The sequence below is a fragment of the Bufo gargarizans genome, chromosome 3 (assembly GCF_014858855.1).
Source record: "Bufo gargarizans isolate SCDJY-AF-19 chromosome 3, ASM1485885v1, whole genome shotgun sequence".
Classification (NCBI taxonomy): domain Eukaryota; kingdom Metazoa; phylum Chordata; class Amphibia; order Anura; family Bufonidae; genus Bufo; species Bufo gargarizans.
In genome coordinates, this window is record NC_058082.1 from 169407624 (window position 1) to 169426787 (window position 19164).

Below are 19164 nucleotides of genomic sequence, written 5' to 3' on the forward strand. Positions count from 1 at the left end.
ATTGTGTGTCAAAACAGATCCTTTTGGCTCAGTTTTGTCAGACGGACATCAAAACATTGCAAGCGTTTTGGTGTCCGCCTCCAAAGCGGAATGGCGCCGGAACTGAGGCTAATTGATGCAATCTGAGCGGATTCTTTTCCATTCAGAATGCATTAAGGGCAAAACTGATCCGTTTTGGACCGCTTGTGAGAGCCCTGAGCGGATCTCACAAACGGAAAGCCAAAACGCCAGTGTGAAAGTAGCCTTAGTTGGAAGGAGTGTGGCCTAATACGCTACGTTTTAGGAGGTCACTGTCACAAGTTAGTTCATGAAAGGTCTTCCCTCCTAGATATTCCCATGATCAACTGTGAGTGGTAATATTGCAAAGAGGAACCACAGCAACTCAGCCATGAAGTGGAGCCCATGTAAAGTTACAGAACAGGGTCAGTGAGCGCTAAGGCGCTCTACTGACTCAGTAACTGGAGAGTTGCAAACCTCCTCTGGTATTAACATTTGCACAAAAATTGTGCACCAGGAGCTTCACGACATTGGTTTCCAAGTTCGAGGAGCTGCATGCAAGCCTTACATCACTAAGCACAATGCCAGGCATCGGATGGAGGTGGGTAAAGCGCGCTGCCACTGGACTCTGGAACAATGGAAACATGTTCTGGGGAGTGACAAATCACACTTCTCTATATGGCAGTCTGATGGACGAGTTTGACTTTGCCGAATGCCAGGAGAACGTTACCTGCCTGACTGCAGTGTGCCAACTGTAAATCTGGGGGAGGAGGGATAATGCTAATGGGTTTGGCCTAGGCCCCTTAGTTCCAGTAAAGGGAATCACACAGACATTTTGGACAAGTGTATGCTTCCAACTTTGTGGGAACAGCTTGGAGGAGAGCCTTTGCTGTTCCAGCAGGACTGTGCCCCAGTGCAGAAAGCAAGGTCCATAAAGGCCTGGTTGGCGAGTTTGATGTGGAGGAACTTGGCTGGCGGCACAGAGCCCTGACCTCAACCCCATCCAACACCTTGGGGATGAACTAGACCGGAGATTGTGATCCAGGCCCTCTCCTCCAACATCAGGGTCTGACCTCACAAATGTTCTTCTAGATGAGTGGGCAAAAATCCCCCCACACAGTCCAGGATCTTGTAGAAGCCTTCACAGAAGAGTGACGCTGGGACCGGCTCCATATTAATAGCTATGGATTTAGAATGGGATGTCAGAAAAGCTCCCGTCGGTGTAATGTGCGGTGTGCTGTGTATATATACTGTATATATTCAAGGATTGTAAGCTCTTGCGAGCAGGGCCCTGTCTCCCAGTGTTTCAGTTGTATATATTAGCCAGTTACTTTTTTGGGGGGACATGAACCCTATGAATTTGTGAAGTGCTGCGGAATATGGTGGCGCTATAGAAATAAAGATTATTATTATATATAAATAGATAGTTTGTACAATTGATGTCTTAGATAAGAAGTATAAGACACATGGTAAGACTCTTATTTTAAAATCAGCAAAAATGCTTCAAGACATAATTTTACAGATAACTAACATATATAGTCTCCATAAACCAATGTTCAAAACTACTTCTGCATTCTACCCAATGTTTATAGCATGTCTGAAGTGCTCTGTGTTCATGTACTATGACCCACTGCTGTGAATGATCTGGATAATATGTGACATTCAGGACTGTAGAGGACGAGATGAAATTGGATAATGGCCCCACTTCTATATAATGCAACTTGACTGGCCGGAATACCAAGGACATCAAAAATCCCTAAGGCAACAATGCAAAAAAAAGAAAAAAAAAAAAATCTTAACATGTCTAACATGACAACCTATTTTAATGAAGAAAATGCCAAAATAATACATTTTGCTCCTGCCAGTCACTTGTTTATAACCATGTAACACAAAATGTAAATTACATATGCATGAAAAATATATGATGAGATGTAAAATTAGGATACACATCAAAGCAGACACCCCTTACCGTCAATGTCAACAACATGTCACTATTATTATTGTGACTGCTGAATTGAAATGTTTTGTGTCAGTGTAAAACGTGGCCTAGGGTAAAGCAGTGCATTATACAGATGCTATGTACGGACAGAGCTGTCGTCAGCACGGTAAGGGTACTTTCACACTTGCGTTTTTCTTTTCCGGCATAGAGTTCCATCACAGGGGCTCTATACCGGAAAATAACTGATCAGTTTTATCCCTATGCATTCTGAATGGAGAGTAATCCGTTCAGGATGTCCTCAGTTCAGTCTTTTTGACTGATCAGGCAAAAGAGAAAACCGCAGCATGCTACGGTTATCTCTCCGGCGAAAAAAACTGAAGACTTGTCTGAATGCCGGATCCGGCATTTTTTCCCATAGGGATGCATTAGTGCCGGATCCGGCATTCAGAATACCGGAATGCCGGATCCGTCCTGCGCATGCGCATACTGAAAAAAAGGTGAAAAAAATAAAATGCCGGATCCGTTTTGCTGGATGACACCGGAAAGACGGATCCGGCATTTCAATGCATTTTTTCGACTGATCAGTCTTACTAATGCCATCAGTTAGCATACATTTTGCCTGATCCGGCAGGCAGTTAAAAGATATTTATTGGGGGGGAGACTGCACACTCGTAGGCTGCAGAAGACGATATCTCACCTGGTTATATACTGATTGCCAGACGCATTCTTTAGGAGTACAGCAGCTGCGGACCGTAGCAGTGGTTCACCCGATTAAAATGCTGGTTTTCTTTTGTTAATCCAAGGTCCCGTTCCCGACTTGATACTCTTTATTTATATGCAAATTAGGTGCAATTAGAGCATCACCATTGCTCTTGTTACACCACAGATCCGCTTCTTTATGTAGTCAGCCCCTCCATTACTGCTTTGCCATTGCTTGGCCCTGTCAATCAAAGCAACCAGGGAGGAGCTGGCCACAGAAAGGAGCAGAGTTTGGCTACAATGAGAGTAATGGTGAAGCCCCCATTGCACCAAATGACTAAGTTGTATATTAAGAAAAAGGATCATACTTCAGGAACAGAGCCTCAGATCAACAAAAGAAATACAGCATATTTATCAGGTGAACCACAGCTAAGTGTCTACGAAGACAGTTTGATAGGGAAGTCGCTGGTAACCGATTCCCATTAACTACCTGTTTTGCCCATGTCCAGCTTGGGCAGTGGGAAAAGTACTTAACTGTTCGGCACAAGCTGGGCTCGAACAAAAATATGGAGGGGGGGAGGGCTGCTTTAGATGCTGCTATCTCCTGAATGGTAGCAGCTAGAAACATGCAACTGGTCTTGTTTGAAAGTTTGAAATTCTAGGCTTTCATACAAAACTAAAATGACAGCTAAAGCTACAGAAGAGATATCACTGTTAGAAATCAAGTCTAGAATAATCGCGGGTAAAACCTGCTTTTACTTTCACTTGCAGCTGCATTCACAGCGTCCCGATTTCTAAGGGTGCATTCACACGACCGTAAGTGTTTTACGGTCTGCAAATCGCGGATACGCAAAACACGAATACCAGCCGTGTGCGTTCTGTATTTTGCGGACCGCACATGGCTGGCGATATATAGAGAATGCATATTCTTGTCCGCAACCGCGGACAATAGGACATGCTCTATATTTTTTGCGGGACCACAAAACGGAACAACGGATGCGGACAACACACGGTGTGCTGTCCGCATCTTTTGCAGCCCTACTGAAATAAATGGGTCCGCACCTGTTCCGCAAAATTGCGGAATGGATGCGGATTCATTTACACGGTCATGTGAATGTACCCTTACAGTGATATCTTCCCCTGTACTGAACATATTGTCTAAAAGCTTGGAATGTCAGCTTTCAAACAATACAAAGCCCATCTCTCTCACTGGTACCAAACTAGAGGTATTGAGCAGCTAAAGCATCTCCCCCCCCCCCCCCCCCCCCCGTCAGTCTGGAGGAGAATGAGGGAGCCGCTGCAGAACCGATAGGCTGCAAGAGGAGAGGAAAAATAGTAAAAATATATAGAAATGTGGTATTATAATCAGTGTACTGACCCAGATAATTTGGTGCATCTTTAACCTCTTAACAGTCACGTTAAAATTGGAAAAACCCTTCCAAAAAGGTCACATTTTTTATTATAGATTTTTAATGTGCGTCGGCAGTAAAACCCTTTAGTGACATCAAAAATCTTAGCAGTCACGTTAAAATTGGTTGGCACACAACCTATAATATTTTTTCCCTTTTTGTGTTCTAGCAGTCATAACTTAAATTTTCTCTTCTAAATGTTTTATTTTTTATTTTGCGGGATTAGTTGTATGTTTTTTTAGGAACTATTTTGGGGTGTATATAGTGTATTAAATAACTTAATAATATTTTATTTTTAGGGGGAAAGATAAATAAAATAAAAAATCTTACATTATTTTGTGGAATTTTTATACAGCGTTCACTGTGTGGTAAAAATAATCTAAATTTATTATCTGGGTCAGTACACTGATTATAATACCACATTTCTATATATTTTTACTATTTTTCCTCTCCTCCTGCAGCTGCTCCCTCATTCTCCTCCAGACTGACAGGGGGGGGATGCTTTAGCTGCTCAATACCTCTAGTTTGGTACCAGCTTTGTATTGTTTGAAAGCTGACATTCCAAGCTTTCAGACAATATGTTCAGTACAGGGGAAGATATCAGTGTGCGACATTTGATAAATTAGGTGCAAATGACAGCAGCATGGACTCCCTCTCAGTGTAAATCCAGCTTTAGTGAACCTCCACCTATTTAGTGTGCTGCATACAGCAGTGAGTAGTAATGTTTATATGTCTGGGCTATAGAAATAGCAGATAAATAACCTTATACAAGTGAGAATTGCTCGTCATAACAGCAGATTAGTAGCAGTTTAAGAAAAATGCTCAAAACGGGAATGGATTTGTTTAGCGAATATAAGCAGTTTGGCAGCTGGTGATATGAATGGAGGAGATCAGAATGGTCGAGCAGAGATAGCATTTGATGAGTGCAGGGCTTCACACTGGATGCACTTAAAGCTCCGAGACCTCACAGCTAAAAGAAATCCCCTCTATCTGACAAGCTGCAGCTAACAGATTCAGACGTCTTCCTCAGGCAGAACAAATTCTCAGATCGGGTTTATTCATCTACGAGCAGTCAGGGAGAGGTGCCAACTGAAGGTGGTGGACATTTTTTCTAATGCTATCCCTTTGAATGCTTGAAGCAATCAACCTTCTTGTCAAGAAATTCTACGTAAGCAGTAGCTCAAGAGGTTCTTGGAATCGGAGCCTAAAGACAAATGGTGCAGAGGTAGCGCCTAGTACGTTTTACTAAATTTGTCGGGTGATCACCAGAACATTTACAGGAACCAAGCATTTATATGAACATACGTTCTTGATAATTGGCTCCATCATCTAACTAACTGTGTAACTGAGCCTTAAAAGGGGGCCCAAAGGTCCATCTGCCACATAAATGGTAGGTAGGAGGTCCCGGTCACTAATCTCGCATTATGGCTTGGGTCCTCTACATGTGGCTCTCTAGCTGCCGGCAGCAGGACATAGTCTTGTGCACCAAAACTTTAAAGGGTTCCTGGGAATTAAGTACTCATTATCTGAAGGGGTTGTAGTGCCTTTCCTAGTATAGCAAGCACAGCATTGTACATGGTATAGCAGCTCAAATCGCTTTCACTTGATTGGGATTGGGCTGTACCAAGGCCATGTGACTTTCACACTAGTGTTCGGGGCTCCGCTTGTGAGTTCCGTTTGAAGGCTCTCACAAGCGGCCCCGAACGCATCCGTACTGCCCTAATGCATTCTGAGTGGATGCGGATCCGCTCAGAATGAATCAGTCTGGCACCGTCTGTCCTCCGCTCCGCTCAGCAGGCGGACACCCGAATGCTGCTTGCAGCGTTCAGGTGTCCGTCTGGCCGTGCGGAGGCAAACGGATCCGTCCAGACTTACAATGTAAGTCAATGGGGACGGATCCGTTTGAAGTTGACACAATATGGCTCAATTTTCAAATGGATCCGTCCCCCATTGACTTTCAATGTAAAGTCTAGACGGATCCATCTGAGCTACTTTCACACTTAGAATTTTTTCTAAACTATAATGCAGACGGAACTGTTCTGAACGGATCCCATCGTCTGCATTATAGGAGCGGATCCGTCTGTGCAGACACCAGACGGATCTGCTCTGAACGCAAGTGTGAAAGTAGCCATAAAGACAGCTGATTGATGGGGATGTTGGAAATTGGACTCTCAGTGATCAAATATTGATGACCTATCCCGAGAGGTCATCAACATTTAAATTCCCCCCCCCCCCCCCCCCCCAAAGGGGTTATCTAATCTCGCTGTTACACAGTCCTGACCACCTCCTGGCTGGGAAACATCAGTGAATGGAGCAAAGTGCAGTATAATGAAGAGGAAGTGACCCTTGCATGGAGCGCCACCTACTCTTCAAACAGCTGATCGGTGGGGGTGTCGAGTGTCGGATTCTCTCCGATCAGATACTGAAGACCTATCCTGACAATAGGTCATCAATATTAATGGCTGAACGGTTTGACGCCACCTGCAGCCAATCACTGGCCACAGTGGTGACCGTACTGAATCATAAAATATGGTCACATGACACAAGTGGAGCCGCTCACAGCCATGGCCAGTGATTGGCTGCAGCATCAAACCGCTTCCCATTACAGGTCGGGATAAGTGTGTGTCGGGGGGAGTCCCAACAAGCAAGATTTTTTATTTTATGTCTTGGCTGACTTTACGTGACATTATCTCATCCCATTCTTGCCACTAAATGTAAAATTCCCAAACATCTGAATGCAGCATTAAGCTGGACCTGCCATAACACTGTCGCCCTATGGTAGGCATAGTATGGTGAAAGTCTGCCCTGTTAGCCAAATTCGCACCAAAAATATGTGCTGTTGTGCTAATATAGACCAACAAGAAATATCTCGTAATTAGGCTGTATACATGATGTGAAGGCGCTGTGTGCCCCTCTCAGCAGTGGCTGATGGGTTCCTATGTATCTGCCTGAAGTCCAAGCAGTTTTTTTTTCTAATGGTAGAGCACACATTTACTATACTATGCTGTTCTCACATAGAGCAGTATACTATGATGACAGATCTGTTTTAAATGTGCTATATATGCTGATCAGTGCTATTGAGCTATAATACAACAGCACCATCAGATATACAAGAGACTGCTCACAAAATAAAGCTGCTTTTAGACACTAACACAATCCTTCAGAAAAAACAGAAGTGAAAGCAATAAAAAAATAAAAATAAAAAACAGTAAGGTAAATGCAGCATTGAATAATTTAACAAACATTTACAAAAAAACATTTGTTCAAATTCTGACTTTTTAAAATGGCGTCCAGACAAAAGATTTATGAAGCGAGTGACCCACATAGAAATAGAAACAGCTCACAATAGGGGATCCTGGCTTTTAGGAAACTGCAATGAATGTGAACGAGTCATTAGCAGTTTTAATGTCTTAAGTGGCACGTGGCTGTGGAGTAAATGGCACAAATTAAACCCATACTGCTATTCTACTCCAAGGCTACAAACCGTGAGGAATTCAGAGCACCAAAATGACCGATTAGCTGAAGTGCTTTGCTACTTGTTCACAGGGATCTCTCCAAATCTCTGGTTGCTTTTTATTCAACAGAAAATGGACACATTACAGCTAGATATCTGACCTTGTTTTTCGCAATGGCATCTGAAGCACCCAACAAGGACTGAATACATGCTGACAGAGCCTCTTGAGACAGACCTTGAAACACTGCCCTCTGGGGGAAAAAGAAAAAAAGAAAAATACAGAGGATTGTAAGGCACAGTCAAAAGAGAAAATCTAAAACTAGCAATGGAAATAGAGGGGCACATTTATTTAAACATCTGTCTTAATAAAGACCCATTACTGGCAGTGGATCTGCCCAAGTTACGTAGAGGCACTGGCCTTCATAACTTCGGCAGATCCTCCGCCAGTTCCAAATGTAATACGGCTTCCTTGCTGTCTTACATTTAAGACCATTTTCTATGCCTAAAACAGACGAAGAAAATGATGAATGAGACGGGCCTACCAGCCCGTCACCTTCCCCACCCATGCCACGCATTCTTTCTTTAAACCTGGCATGAGCAGGGAGAGGTCGCAGCTAGCAACTAACTGTTGGGTGGCCATCTGGGTCTGAAATAAGCCTAAATTAGGCGTATTTCAGATTAGTAATTGGCCCCCAAAGTGCAAAACATGTGTCAACCACTATGGCTATGCTTTACAAAGCTATCGCTACAAAGACTGATTAAACAAGTGTATATTCAACAGCACATTCTTCCCGGTTCTTAGTGGAGTTTTTGCTGGTCCTGGCCACAAGTGTTCTTGTGTTCTTCACCTACTACCGGATACTTGTGTCCTTAGGCAATCATGATAAATAGCAGGGGAAGTCAAGACCACTAATATCCACTGGTAGCAGAGAACATCAACAGCACCAGTATCCACTGGTAACAGAGAAGACAATAGCACCAGTATCCGCTGGTAACAGAGAAGACAATAGTACCAGTATCCGCTGGTAACAGAGAAGACAATAGTACCAGTATCCGCTGGTAACAGAGAAGACAATAGTACCAGTATCTGCTGGTAACAGAGAAGACAATAGTACCAGTATCTGCTGGTAACAGACCAGTAGTGTTTCCCTGCTACCACTTGCCCCGAGTACCTTGGTGCTTCTCGGTTAGTAACAGACACTGCTGCTCTTCTCTGCAACCACTCAAAGTGTCCTTTGTGTCTTCAATAACCCCAAACCACATTTCTAAAGCTTACAACTTACATCAATGCACCTGTACAACTTGGAGAGACACACCAAGGTCCTTCTTACTGTTGGGTACCACATGCCGTGCAGATCAGCTGGTGAAATTGTATTCTGTGCTCTAAGACCTAAAGATTCTGATGAGCCTACAAAAAAAAGAGCCACAGATTACGGTCAGGCACAGTACACTCGACTATACTGAAAATACAGTAAGTACTGAAGATGAGAAGAAAAGGAAAAATCCACTCGCACGCTACAAATGCTTTAAAAACGCAGCTCAAGTAAACCCATAAAATCTTTCAGCTTATAAAGGGGAGTTCTTTCAAAGACTGTAGAAACGTCACGATGTTAAGAACCAGTGTCCAATTTGCTCAAGAAAGGAACAGGGCAAATGGGCAAGTTCTAAACAATGACATAGAAGGTTTCCCACAACTTGTCCTCTATACATCTCTGGCCCGATCTCCGGTCCTCACAAGATCTTCCTCTCTGCTCTCCCCTTGCCTGCTCCTCACACCGTAATCACCAAGGCTTTGTTCACAAGCTCACCGTATCCGGCATTTCCAGAAACAACTGTGTACCGCTGGATCCCCATTGGTTATAATGGAACCTGGCGGCTAGCGGGTGAACGAAGCCTAAGATTTCTCCTGTGCATCCCCCATACTCTGGCGAATGCAGAGAAAAGTCACCTACAATAACCTGCTGCCACTACAGAGCCATCTAAGCAGCTTCTACCTTTGTGTACCATCTCCTTTCACCCTGCAGGGTCCTCTCCTTCTGTACGTGTCTGTCCGTAAGCTCACATTTAGCATACTTGTTCCATATTTGTCCACATTGCTGAGAAAAAAAAGATGTTTAATTATATGCAAATGAGCCTCTAGGAGCAATGGGGGCGTTGCCATTACAGAGAGAGCTGAGCCCATTGCACCTAGAGGCTCATTTGCATATATTAAAACATCATTCTTCTCAGCAATGCGGGCACATATGAACATGGGACCAACACAGATGCCTTCAGCTGTACAGGGTTTCTGGAAGTAATAGAGTATTACAAGAAACACGTGATTATTTCACTGGGTGTAATAACAGTAGGACCCTGGATCCTTAAATATTTGGTCCAAAAGGCAATTTTTTATGGTGGTCCCATAACATTCTTCCATCTTATGGCATTTGAGATGGTCTCATGAATAGGAGGTTGTTGCTCTTCGGTCGGCAAGTCAAGTCTGTGCTAAACGCCAAACATCTTTATAAAAAATAAATAAATTGAAGGATGGATTGACACATAGGTATTCTGCAGCATTTTTCTATACTTTTGCGTTTTGAGTGCCATTTTTTTGCACCTGTTTTTGGTGCGTTTTTTGCTTGAAAAATTGCAGCGCCAGATGTTAGCTGAAAGTCTAAAGAAAATCTGAAATGCAGAGTATGAACGCACCCTTTGTATACTGGTACTTTTTTCATTTTGGTGGCATTTATTTTATAACTTTTTTTATAGCATGTTGAAGCAACGGCAATTTTTTCAGGCATTTTTTTTCCTCCTATATAGGTGGGAAAAACCTGAAAAAAAGGAAATTACTATACAAAACGCAAGCAGCTTCAAGGACATTTTTTTAGTGGTAAAAAAAGGCCAGAGAAAACGTGTGTGGAGGAAGCTTTAAAGGCTATGTACATCTTCCAAGCCAATTTTTTTATGATTGCATTTTAATCATTTTGAGCTAAAAATCATTTATGTTCAGCCGTGTATGAGATATGGGCTTAAAAAAAAAAAAATCAGTCTGTCTGCTGTCAGTTTCTGTTTTCTTTGAATCCCGTCATCGAGATCTCCTGACTAGGGATGAGCGAACCTGAACCTCACTGGGTTGGGGCTCGAGTAGTGAAGGAATTCTGTTATGGATTCAGTTATTACGGAATTCGATGACTGAATGCAAAACGCCTTTAAGAGGCATTCTGTTTTGATCGGTCATAACAGAAGTCTATGGGTCACATAATGGATCCACCTGGTTTCTGTTATGCAGGACTGTTTTCCGTTCTGCATAATAGAAACCAGACGGATCCGTTATGCTTGGCCATAGACTTCTATTATGACCGATCAAAACGGAATGCCTCTTACATTCATTCAGTCATCAAATTCCGTTATAACCGATAGGATAGGATATAACTGATAGGATTCAAAGAAAACAGAAACTGACAGCTTGCAAACAGGCTGATTTTTAACCCTTTATCTCAGAAACAGCTGAATATTTTTTTTAAAAAAGGCCTATTGAAAAAAATGTTTAGCACAAAATGAGTAAAACGCACTCATAAAAAAGCCTCGAAGGTGTCTATAGCTTGACCTGACCCATTTCTCTGCAGCGCGCTGGTCTAGAGAACGTTTGGGGGGGGACCTTCGCTAACTACAAGTCCAAACCTGTTAAAAGGGCTCATTATGGTTCAGCGTAAAGTCTATGTAACTCCTGGCCACTCTTCTCTACCGTTAGGCCCCACACGGTCTTTGTATAGCCAGAAGCCAATCTCCCGCTCGCCTCGCAATTAACGTCTTTATAACACAAACAGCAATTTACACTAGAGCTACTCCGAGGAAACATTTCCAAATGTCGTCACCATGGAAACCGCACATCAAACACGACTCAAACCGTGGTGGGTTTAGCAGATAATGATAAATGGCCTCCTCAGGAGGATACTGAATGTAGTGAAAATGTTTTTCCCCTTGTCCATGGCTTTCCCTTTGTGAGGTGACATTGACCGCTTCATTCCGGCATAGAAAATATTCATAGAGGGTAAAAGGCTGGACGAATTCATGGCGCCGAGCTCCAGGCATGTGGTCTTAAAAACAAAGTGAATCCATTTTATTTTTCTCATGTACTGCCAATAGCTGAAGTGTGAAACGTGCCTTATCGCAGATGTGCCTTTATATTTTTTGCACATTTGGAAAGTTAACACCCTTTGAAGAAATAGGGATAGATTTATTAAGGATAGATACATATATAAATGTGCGGCTGTCCCTGGCCATATTATTGAAGAAAATCACAGAAATAAGATAATAATGCGCTTAATAAAGTAGATGCAAGCATTATATATGGACAAAGTCCTCACTCTGATATGATAATGTCTGAGACAGTGAGGACTTTGTCCGTATATAATGCTTGCATCTACTTTATTAAAGAGGACCTTTCACTACTCTACAAACGAAAAACTAACTATACCTGTGGGCAGAGCGGCGCCCAGGGGTCCCCCTGCACTTACTAGCAAGTCTGGGCGCCGCTCCGTTCGCCCGGTATAGGCTCCGGTGCCTGCGCTCCCTCTGACTGTTTTCTTGTAGGAGGCGTGTCCCTTGCTGCACTGCTGGCCAATCGCAGCGCACAGCTCATAGCCAGGCTATGAGCTGTGCGCTGCGATTGGCCAGCAGTGCAGCAAGGGACACGCCTCCTACAAGAAAACAGTCAGAGGGAGCGCAGACACCGGAGCCTATACCGGGCGACCGGAGCGGCGCCCAGACTTACTAGTAAGTGCAGGGGGACCCCTGGGCGCCGCTCTGCCCACAGGTATAGTTAGTTTTTCGTTTGTAGAGTAGTGAAAGGTCCTCTTTAAGTGCATTATTAGCGTATTTCTGCGGTTTAAATAGATCCTTGCACTTGCCGCCAAAACAAAACGGATTTTCAATCACAGTAAATTAGCTGCATGTGAAGACACCGTAAGGCCACATGCACATGGTGTGTATTACGTGCAGCTTTTGCGCACGGATGTTTGTGCAGAAGATTCGCAGTGTAATACAGTACCTGCTAAGTAGATGATATTCTGAAAGTCTCATCTACGTGTAGATTGCCCTAAGATGCGTATATTGAAATCTGCAACATGTCACCTGCTTGTTCAGATTTTCAGTGCAGATCTCAGTTCTGCAAAGCACAGGATGAAATCTGGAGCAAAGTCACATCAGAATCTGCGACAAATACTGCATCTAACACACGCCGATTATGTTGCAGATCCGGTGTGGAAACACACAGAAATCTGCACAGACTACAGTGCTGTGTGCATGTCTCTTAAAAGTACAGTATAAGTCTGCTTTTACATTCACGTTTTGGCTTTCCGTTTGCGAGATCCGTTCAGGGCTCCCACAAGCGGTCCTAAACAGATCAGTTTGCATTCTAATGCATTCTGAATGGAAAATGCATCAGTTCAGTCTCCATTCCGCTTTGGAGAAGGACACCAAAACGCTGCTTGCCAAATGGATCCGTCCTGACACACTATGTAAGTCAATGGGGACGGATCCGTTTTCACTCACACAATCTGGCACAATAGAAAACGGATCCGTCCTCCATTGACTTTTAATGGTGTTTTAGCCTTGTTAAAGATAATACAAACGGATCCGTTCAGAGCGTATGCAGATGGGTGTATTATCTGACGGATCCACACAAAACGCAAGTGTGAAAGTAGCCTACGAATCCTACATGCACCAGCTCCAATTTGCCCTCAGAATGCAGATTCCCATGCTGCTCTCTTCAAACGCACAGCAGTCCAAATAAAATAAGATAAAGCTAATATCTGCCAATTTCTGATGCAAATTGTGGTAAATCTGTTGGTCTGTCGAGGGCCTGTCCCCTTACATTTGTTGGTCCACAGAGGTTCTGCCTACTGGAAAAAGTTGCCAATTTTTTGCAAAAAAATAAATAAATGGGGCTTGTGCACAGCAGCCTTCAAGAAACTCTCCATAAAGTTTACTAAAATGGAATGCATTTCTAGCTCCAGTGAAAAACATACCACTTTTTATTAGATTATCAGCTTCTGTATCCACCAGATGGACATCAGAAAATGAGGCATCGGGAGACTGCAACCTCTTTTGTTCCTCCTTCAGACTCTGTGCAATTTGCTGTAGATATAAGACATTGTACAACTTTGAAAAGCAAAATCAGACAAAAAAAAAAAAAAAGATATATTTACCACAACTATTCTATCTGTTACATGGAATCCTTTTCTGAACAGGTAAGGCTACTTTCACACTTGCGGCAGTGTGATTCGGCAAGCAGTTCCGACATCAGAACTGCCTGCCGGATCCACCGATCTGGATGTGACTGAAAGCATTTGTGAGATGCATCCGGATGCGGATCGGTCTCACAAATGCATTGCAAGAACGGATCCGTCTCTCCGCTTGTCATGTGGACAGATGGATCCGTCTTGTATCTTTTTTCACATTTTTACAGGTCTGCGCACTAATACATTCCTATGGGGGAAAATGCTGTATCCGGCATTCAGGCAAGTCTTCAGGTTTTTTTTTCGCCGGAGATAAAACCGTAGCATGCTGCGGTTTTATCTTTTGCCTGATCAGTCAAGAAGACAGAACTGAAGACATCCTGAACGGATTACTCTCCATTCAGAATGCTTAGGGATAAAACTGATCAGTTCTTTCCCGGTATAGAGACCCTAGGACGTAACTCTATGCCGGAAAAGAAAAACGCAAGTGTGAAAGTAGCCTTACATTCATTTAGTAATTGGTAGGATTCTCTGGTGTAATCTACATTTAAAGGCTATGTACACCTTTGTTTTTTATTATTGCATTGTATTCCTTTTAAGGCAAAAATATATTTTTATTTTTTTTAATTGGTCTTAATTAAAAATATGACATTCTTTTTTCTGTACAGAGCTGACTGCTCTAGGAGGCGCCCTTTGGATTTTTTTTTTCCAGTCAGACTCTTTATCTCTGCTATCTGACATTATAAACACTCATTATAGCTCAGTTCTTATCTTACTGATAAGGATGTGGCTTAAATAAGTGCTTATGACCTCTCAGTAGTTTAGAGATAAGGTTTATTAAATGACCGGGCCAAAGTGAAAGTACCAGTGACACAGCTAGAAAACAATTAAACCTTTGTGACAGAACAGCTCAATATTTTTAATAAATGCTAATTGAAAAAATGATTTTTAGCCCAAAAAATTACCCCGAAGTTGTACAAAGCCTTTATGGATAAGTCCTGGCAAGGTAAATTTGCTGTGTAGGTTCCCCAACACAACTCCACAGCAAATTTCAGTACGATAAATAAGAATGGGGATTTTAAAAATGCTATCAAAAAGGTAGCTGAGATTTTCCACATGGAAATCTTCTGCCTGTTCATTCTGTTGTGGAAAATCCAGTGGATTTTCACCGCTTCAATGTATAGGGGTGAAATCTCTGGTGGACCACAACAGACTCTGCATATACGACATGCAGATTCTGCATTCGGAAATCCAGATCTGCGGCTGTCATATTCTGCCCCGTCTGGACCCCGAAGTGGATTCTGTCAGCCTTTTACACATTTTCCCATTCTTCTGGGCAGGACTCTTTAAGCAGCATACTTTTACAGCATTGTTTGTTTGTATGGGTTGTGTTAAGCAGAAGTATTCTTAATTATGTGCCTGAGGCAGAGCGTACCTCCATCATCTCCAGCTTGTCAGGATATGCCAGATCCCCCGGCGCAGGTTTATACCCTAGGATATCAGTCTGAATGTAAATGTGTGTTCGGTAGACAAGCCTCTCTTGTACATCTTCTAGCATTTGCTTTACCACAGCATCAAAGGCACCAAGCTGGTCAACTAAAAACAGCACATAAAGAGAGAATATAATGAATATAATTTTTTTTTTTTTTTAAAGCTACACTAAAGGATTTGGAACAATATTTTCTATATGAAATAGCTATACGAGTTTAAAGGGGTTGTCTAGGATTTTACTATTGATGACCTATCCTCAGGACACCCGCACCCCTGCCAATCAGCTAAATGAGGAGACGGCACACATAGTGAACAAAGGCGATAGCTGCAGCGCTGCTCCAATCCACTTTAATGGGAGCAACAATGCAGCTACCAGCTCAATCCACTATACAATAGACAGAGCCGTGTAGTTCGGAAGTTGGAGCTACAACAGAACAGCTGGAACAGTGCGTCATACCCCGGCTGATATGAAACTGATGGCCTATTCTGAGGATATGCCATCAATATCAAAATCCTTGACAATGCCTTTAAATAAATCATAAAATTATAAAAATATTAAAAAAGGCCATGAAAGGGGGGGAAATATTTTGTAAAAGGTATTGTACAATTTAAAATGACCACAAAAATCCTGCTTTTATGTTTTCCGGATATATGGTTTATTTTACTATTGGTGGCTCATGCCCCCACCATAAACCAAAGTCACACTGGTTAACAAGACGCCAACACCACTGACTTTACTATAAGAGCAATTTTTGTATTCAATGAATAAACTAAATTAGGCATCGATGTGGATAGGTTGGCGTTATGCAAATAAAGCAGTAATAGGAGGCGATCGCTATACAAATTGGAGAATACACCAGTGCATTGTCCTTTGTAAGTGAAATAGTTAAAACCACAAAGCGGTTGGTTTAACTTTAATAAAGCAAAAATAGAGAGGAGCGTGCCTTACCGCTATTTTGCACATGATCTTCAAGCATCTCAATTTTCAATATACCACAAAGTTCAGAGAGTGTTTCCAAGTGAACAACGTGAATGATGAGCGGCCGTAACACATCGTACAGAGACAGACACAGTTTCTCTAAAAGTTCACTGTAATAAAAGAAAATATAAAAAAAATCATGGACTGAAATGCAAAGTAAATCGTGAAAAACAGTTTCTAGTGGTCCTAAAAGAGATATCCAGTAACAAGAAGAGTACATACATATGGGTCCGCGCTAAACTTCAATGGGGAGTGTTTCATAAACAGGAAGTCTTTACGGAGATTTTGCAGCTTCACAGATGCATCCCCGGTATATGGTCTGTGTCCCCCAATGGAAAAAAGTACGAGAAACCTGCTTTTACTTTTACTTGCAGCTGCATTCACAGCGTCCCGATTTCTCAGTCCTGCAGGATTTTTTGGGTGAATTTTTTTAAAATCCTGCAGGACTGAGATTTGTGGGGGTTGAACACGTACACAAGAACTGGAGAGGTGGGGATGCGGTGAAACAAATAAATGAGAGGGAAGCACAGTGGATTTATGAATTAAATACGCTACATCCCAAAGGCCTCAACATTGAATGGGACATGAAAGCCGTCAGTATGGATTAATATAACAACATTCCATTAGGTTACCAGTATAGTACTCATAGGCTTCTTCCTTGAATGGTAGAGGGTGGGATAATAGATGGTATGAGGTAATGGGGATATATTAGGTGCTTTTAGGCAGCTGTAGGGGTTTTAGATTTCCATTTCCTTTATATATATAATTTTAATATTCACACATAGCAAGTCATTGTACTGCCCAGCGCCCGAACCTGAAGATTGGTATGCACTCTAGGTACAGGGCACCAACTGGCGGATCTACGATCATGCTGTCGCCTTAGGGCATGTGTATATGCCACTTGATGATGCCAGTCTGTTTTGTGCTAGTGACAGAGTGATTTCTGCATTTATCGCTGTAAGTGTTTGAATATATGCCGTGTATTTTACTTGTATATACAAACCGGATCCAAAAAAGTTGGGACACTAAACAAATTGTGAATAAAAACTGAATGCAATGATGTGGAGATGGCAAATGTCAATATTTTATTTGTAATAGAACGTAGATGACAGATCAAACGTTTAATCCGAGTTAATGTATCATTTTAAAGGAAAAATACGTTGATTCAAATTTTCACGGTGTCAACAAATCCCAAAAAAGTTGGGACAAGTAGCAATAAGAGGCTGGAAAAAGTAAATTTGAGCATAACGAAGAGCTGGAAGACCAATTAACAGTAATTAGGTCAATTGGCAACATGATTGTGTATAAAAAGAGCTTCTCAGAGTGGCAGTGTCTCTCAGAAGCCAAGATGGGTAGAGGATCACCAATTCCCACAATGTTGCGCAGAAAGATAGTGGAGCAATATCAGAAAGGTGTTACCCAGCGAAAAATTGCAAAGACTTTGCATCTATCATCACCAACTGTGCATAACATCATCCGAAGATTCAGAGAATCTGGAACAATCTCTGTGCGTAAGGGTCAAGGCCGTAAAACCATACTGGATGCCCGTGATCTCCGGGCCCTTAAACGACACTGCACCACAAACAGGAATGCTACTGTAAAGGAAATCACAGAATGGGCTCAGGAATACTTCCAGAAACCATTGTCAGTGAACACAATCCACCGTGCCATCCGCTGTTGCCAGCTGAAACTCTACAGTGCAAAGAAGAAGCCATTTCTAAGCAAGACCCACAAGCTCAGGCGTTTTCACTGGGCCAGGGATCATTTAAAATGGAGTGTGGCAAAATGGAAGACTGTTCTGTGGTCAGACGAGTCACGATTCGAAGTTCTTTTTGGAAATCTGGGACGCCATGTCATCCGGACCAAAGAGGACAAGGACAACCCAAGTTGTTATCAACGCTCAGTTCAGAAGCCTCTGATGGTATGGGGTTGCATGAGTGCGTGTGGCATGGGCAGCTTGCATGTCTGGAAAGGCACCATCAATGCAGAAAAATATATTCAGGTTCTAGAACAACATATGCTCCCATCCAGACGTCATCTCTATCAGGGAAGACCCTGCATTTTTCAACAAGATAATGCTAGACCACATTCTGCATCAATCACAACATCATGGCTGCGTAGGAGAAGGATCCGGGTACTGAAATGGCCAGTCTGCAGTCCAGATCTTTCACCTATAGAGAACATTTGGCGCATCATAAAGAGGAAGGTGCAACAAAGAAGGCCCAAGACGATTGAACAGTTAGAGGCCTGTATTAGACAAGAATGGGAGAGCATTCCTATTTCTAAACTTGAGAAACTGGTCTCCTCGGTCCCCAGACGTCTGAGTGTTGTAAGAAGAAGGGGAGATGCCACACAGTGGTGAAAATGGCCTTGTCCCAACTTTTTGGGGGATTTGTTGACACCATGAAATTCTGATTCAACATATTTTTCCCTTAAAATGGTACATTTTCTCAGTTTAAACTTTTGTTCCGTGATTTATGTTCTATTCTGAATAAAATATTAGAAGTTGGCACCTCCACATCATTGCATTCAGTTTTTATTCACGATTTGTATAGTGTCCCAACTTTTTTGGAATCCGGTTTGTATGAGAACATTATGAGATTTTGTACTAACTTTTATTCTGAAACCGGAAATTACATAGTACCCTAAGCTCACGAGATCAGAGTTCGGGTGGATTTGATTGAGACGCCCCAGACGAAGGGAAGGCGAAAACCGGGTCCGGCAAGTTTACACGCTATATGCAAGTTGTTTTATTGTAAGTACAATAAATTATACCTTTTAAAAAAGATTCGGGTATTGCACTATGATCTGTTCCTCTTGAAGGAAATCGCTTTGCTGGTTGGTATCGAGACCATATACCGGGGATGCATCTGTGAAGCTGCGAAATCTCCGTGAAGACTTCCAGTTTGTGAAACACTCCCCATTCAAGTTTAGCGCGGACCCATATGTATGTACTCTTTTGGATTTTATTGGAGAAG

At 42.4% G+C, this 19164-nt stretch overlaps 1 protein-coding gene across 2 annotated transcripts in view; it reads right to left on the minus strand.

The window, feature by feature from the left end:
* Positions 1-19164, minus strand: part of COG3 (component of oligomeric golgi complex 3) — an 87057-nt gene that overhangs the window by 25828 nt on the left and 42065 nt on the right. For both annotated transcript variants that reach the window (XM_044284069.1, XM_044284068.1), the window contains exons 12-16: positions 16157-16296; positions 15152-15312; positions 13507-13615; positions 8782-8906; positions 7660-7749 (exon numbers count right to left, since the gene is read on the minus strand). In XM_044284069.1, the coding sequence (XP_044140004.1) occupies positions 7660-7749; positions 8782-8906; positions 13507-13615; positions 15152-15312; positions 16157-16296 (625 nt within the window). The remainder of the gene's footprint in view (positions 1-7659; positions 7750-8781; positions 8907-13506; positions 13616-15151; positions 15313-16156; positions 16297-19164) is intronic.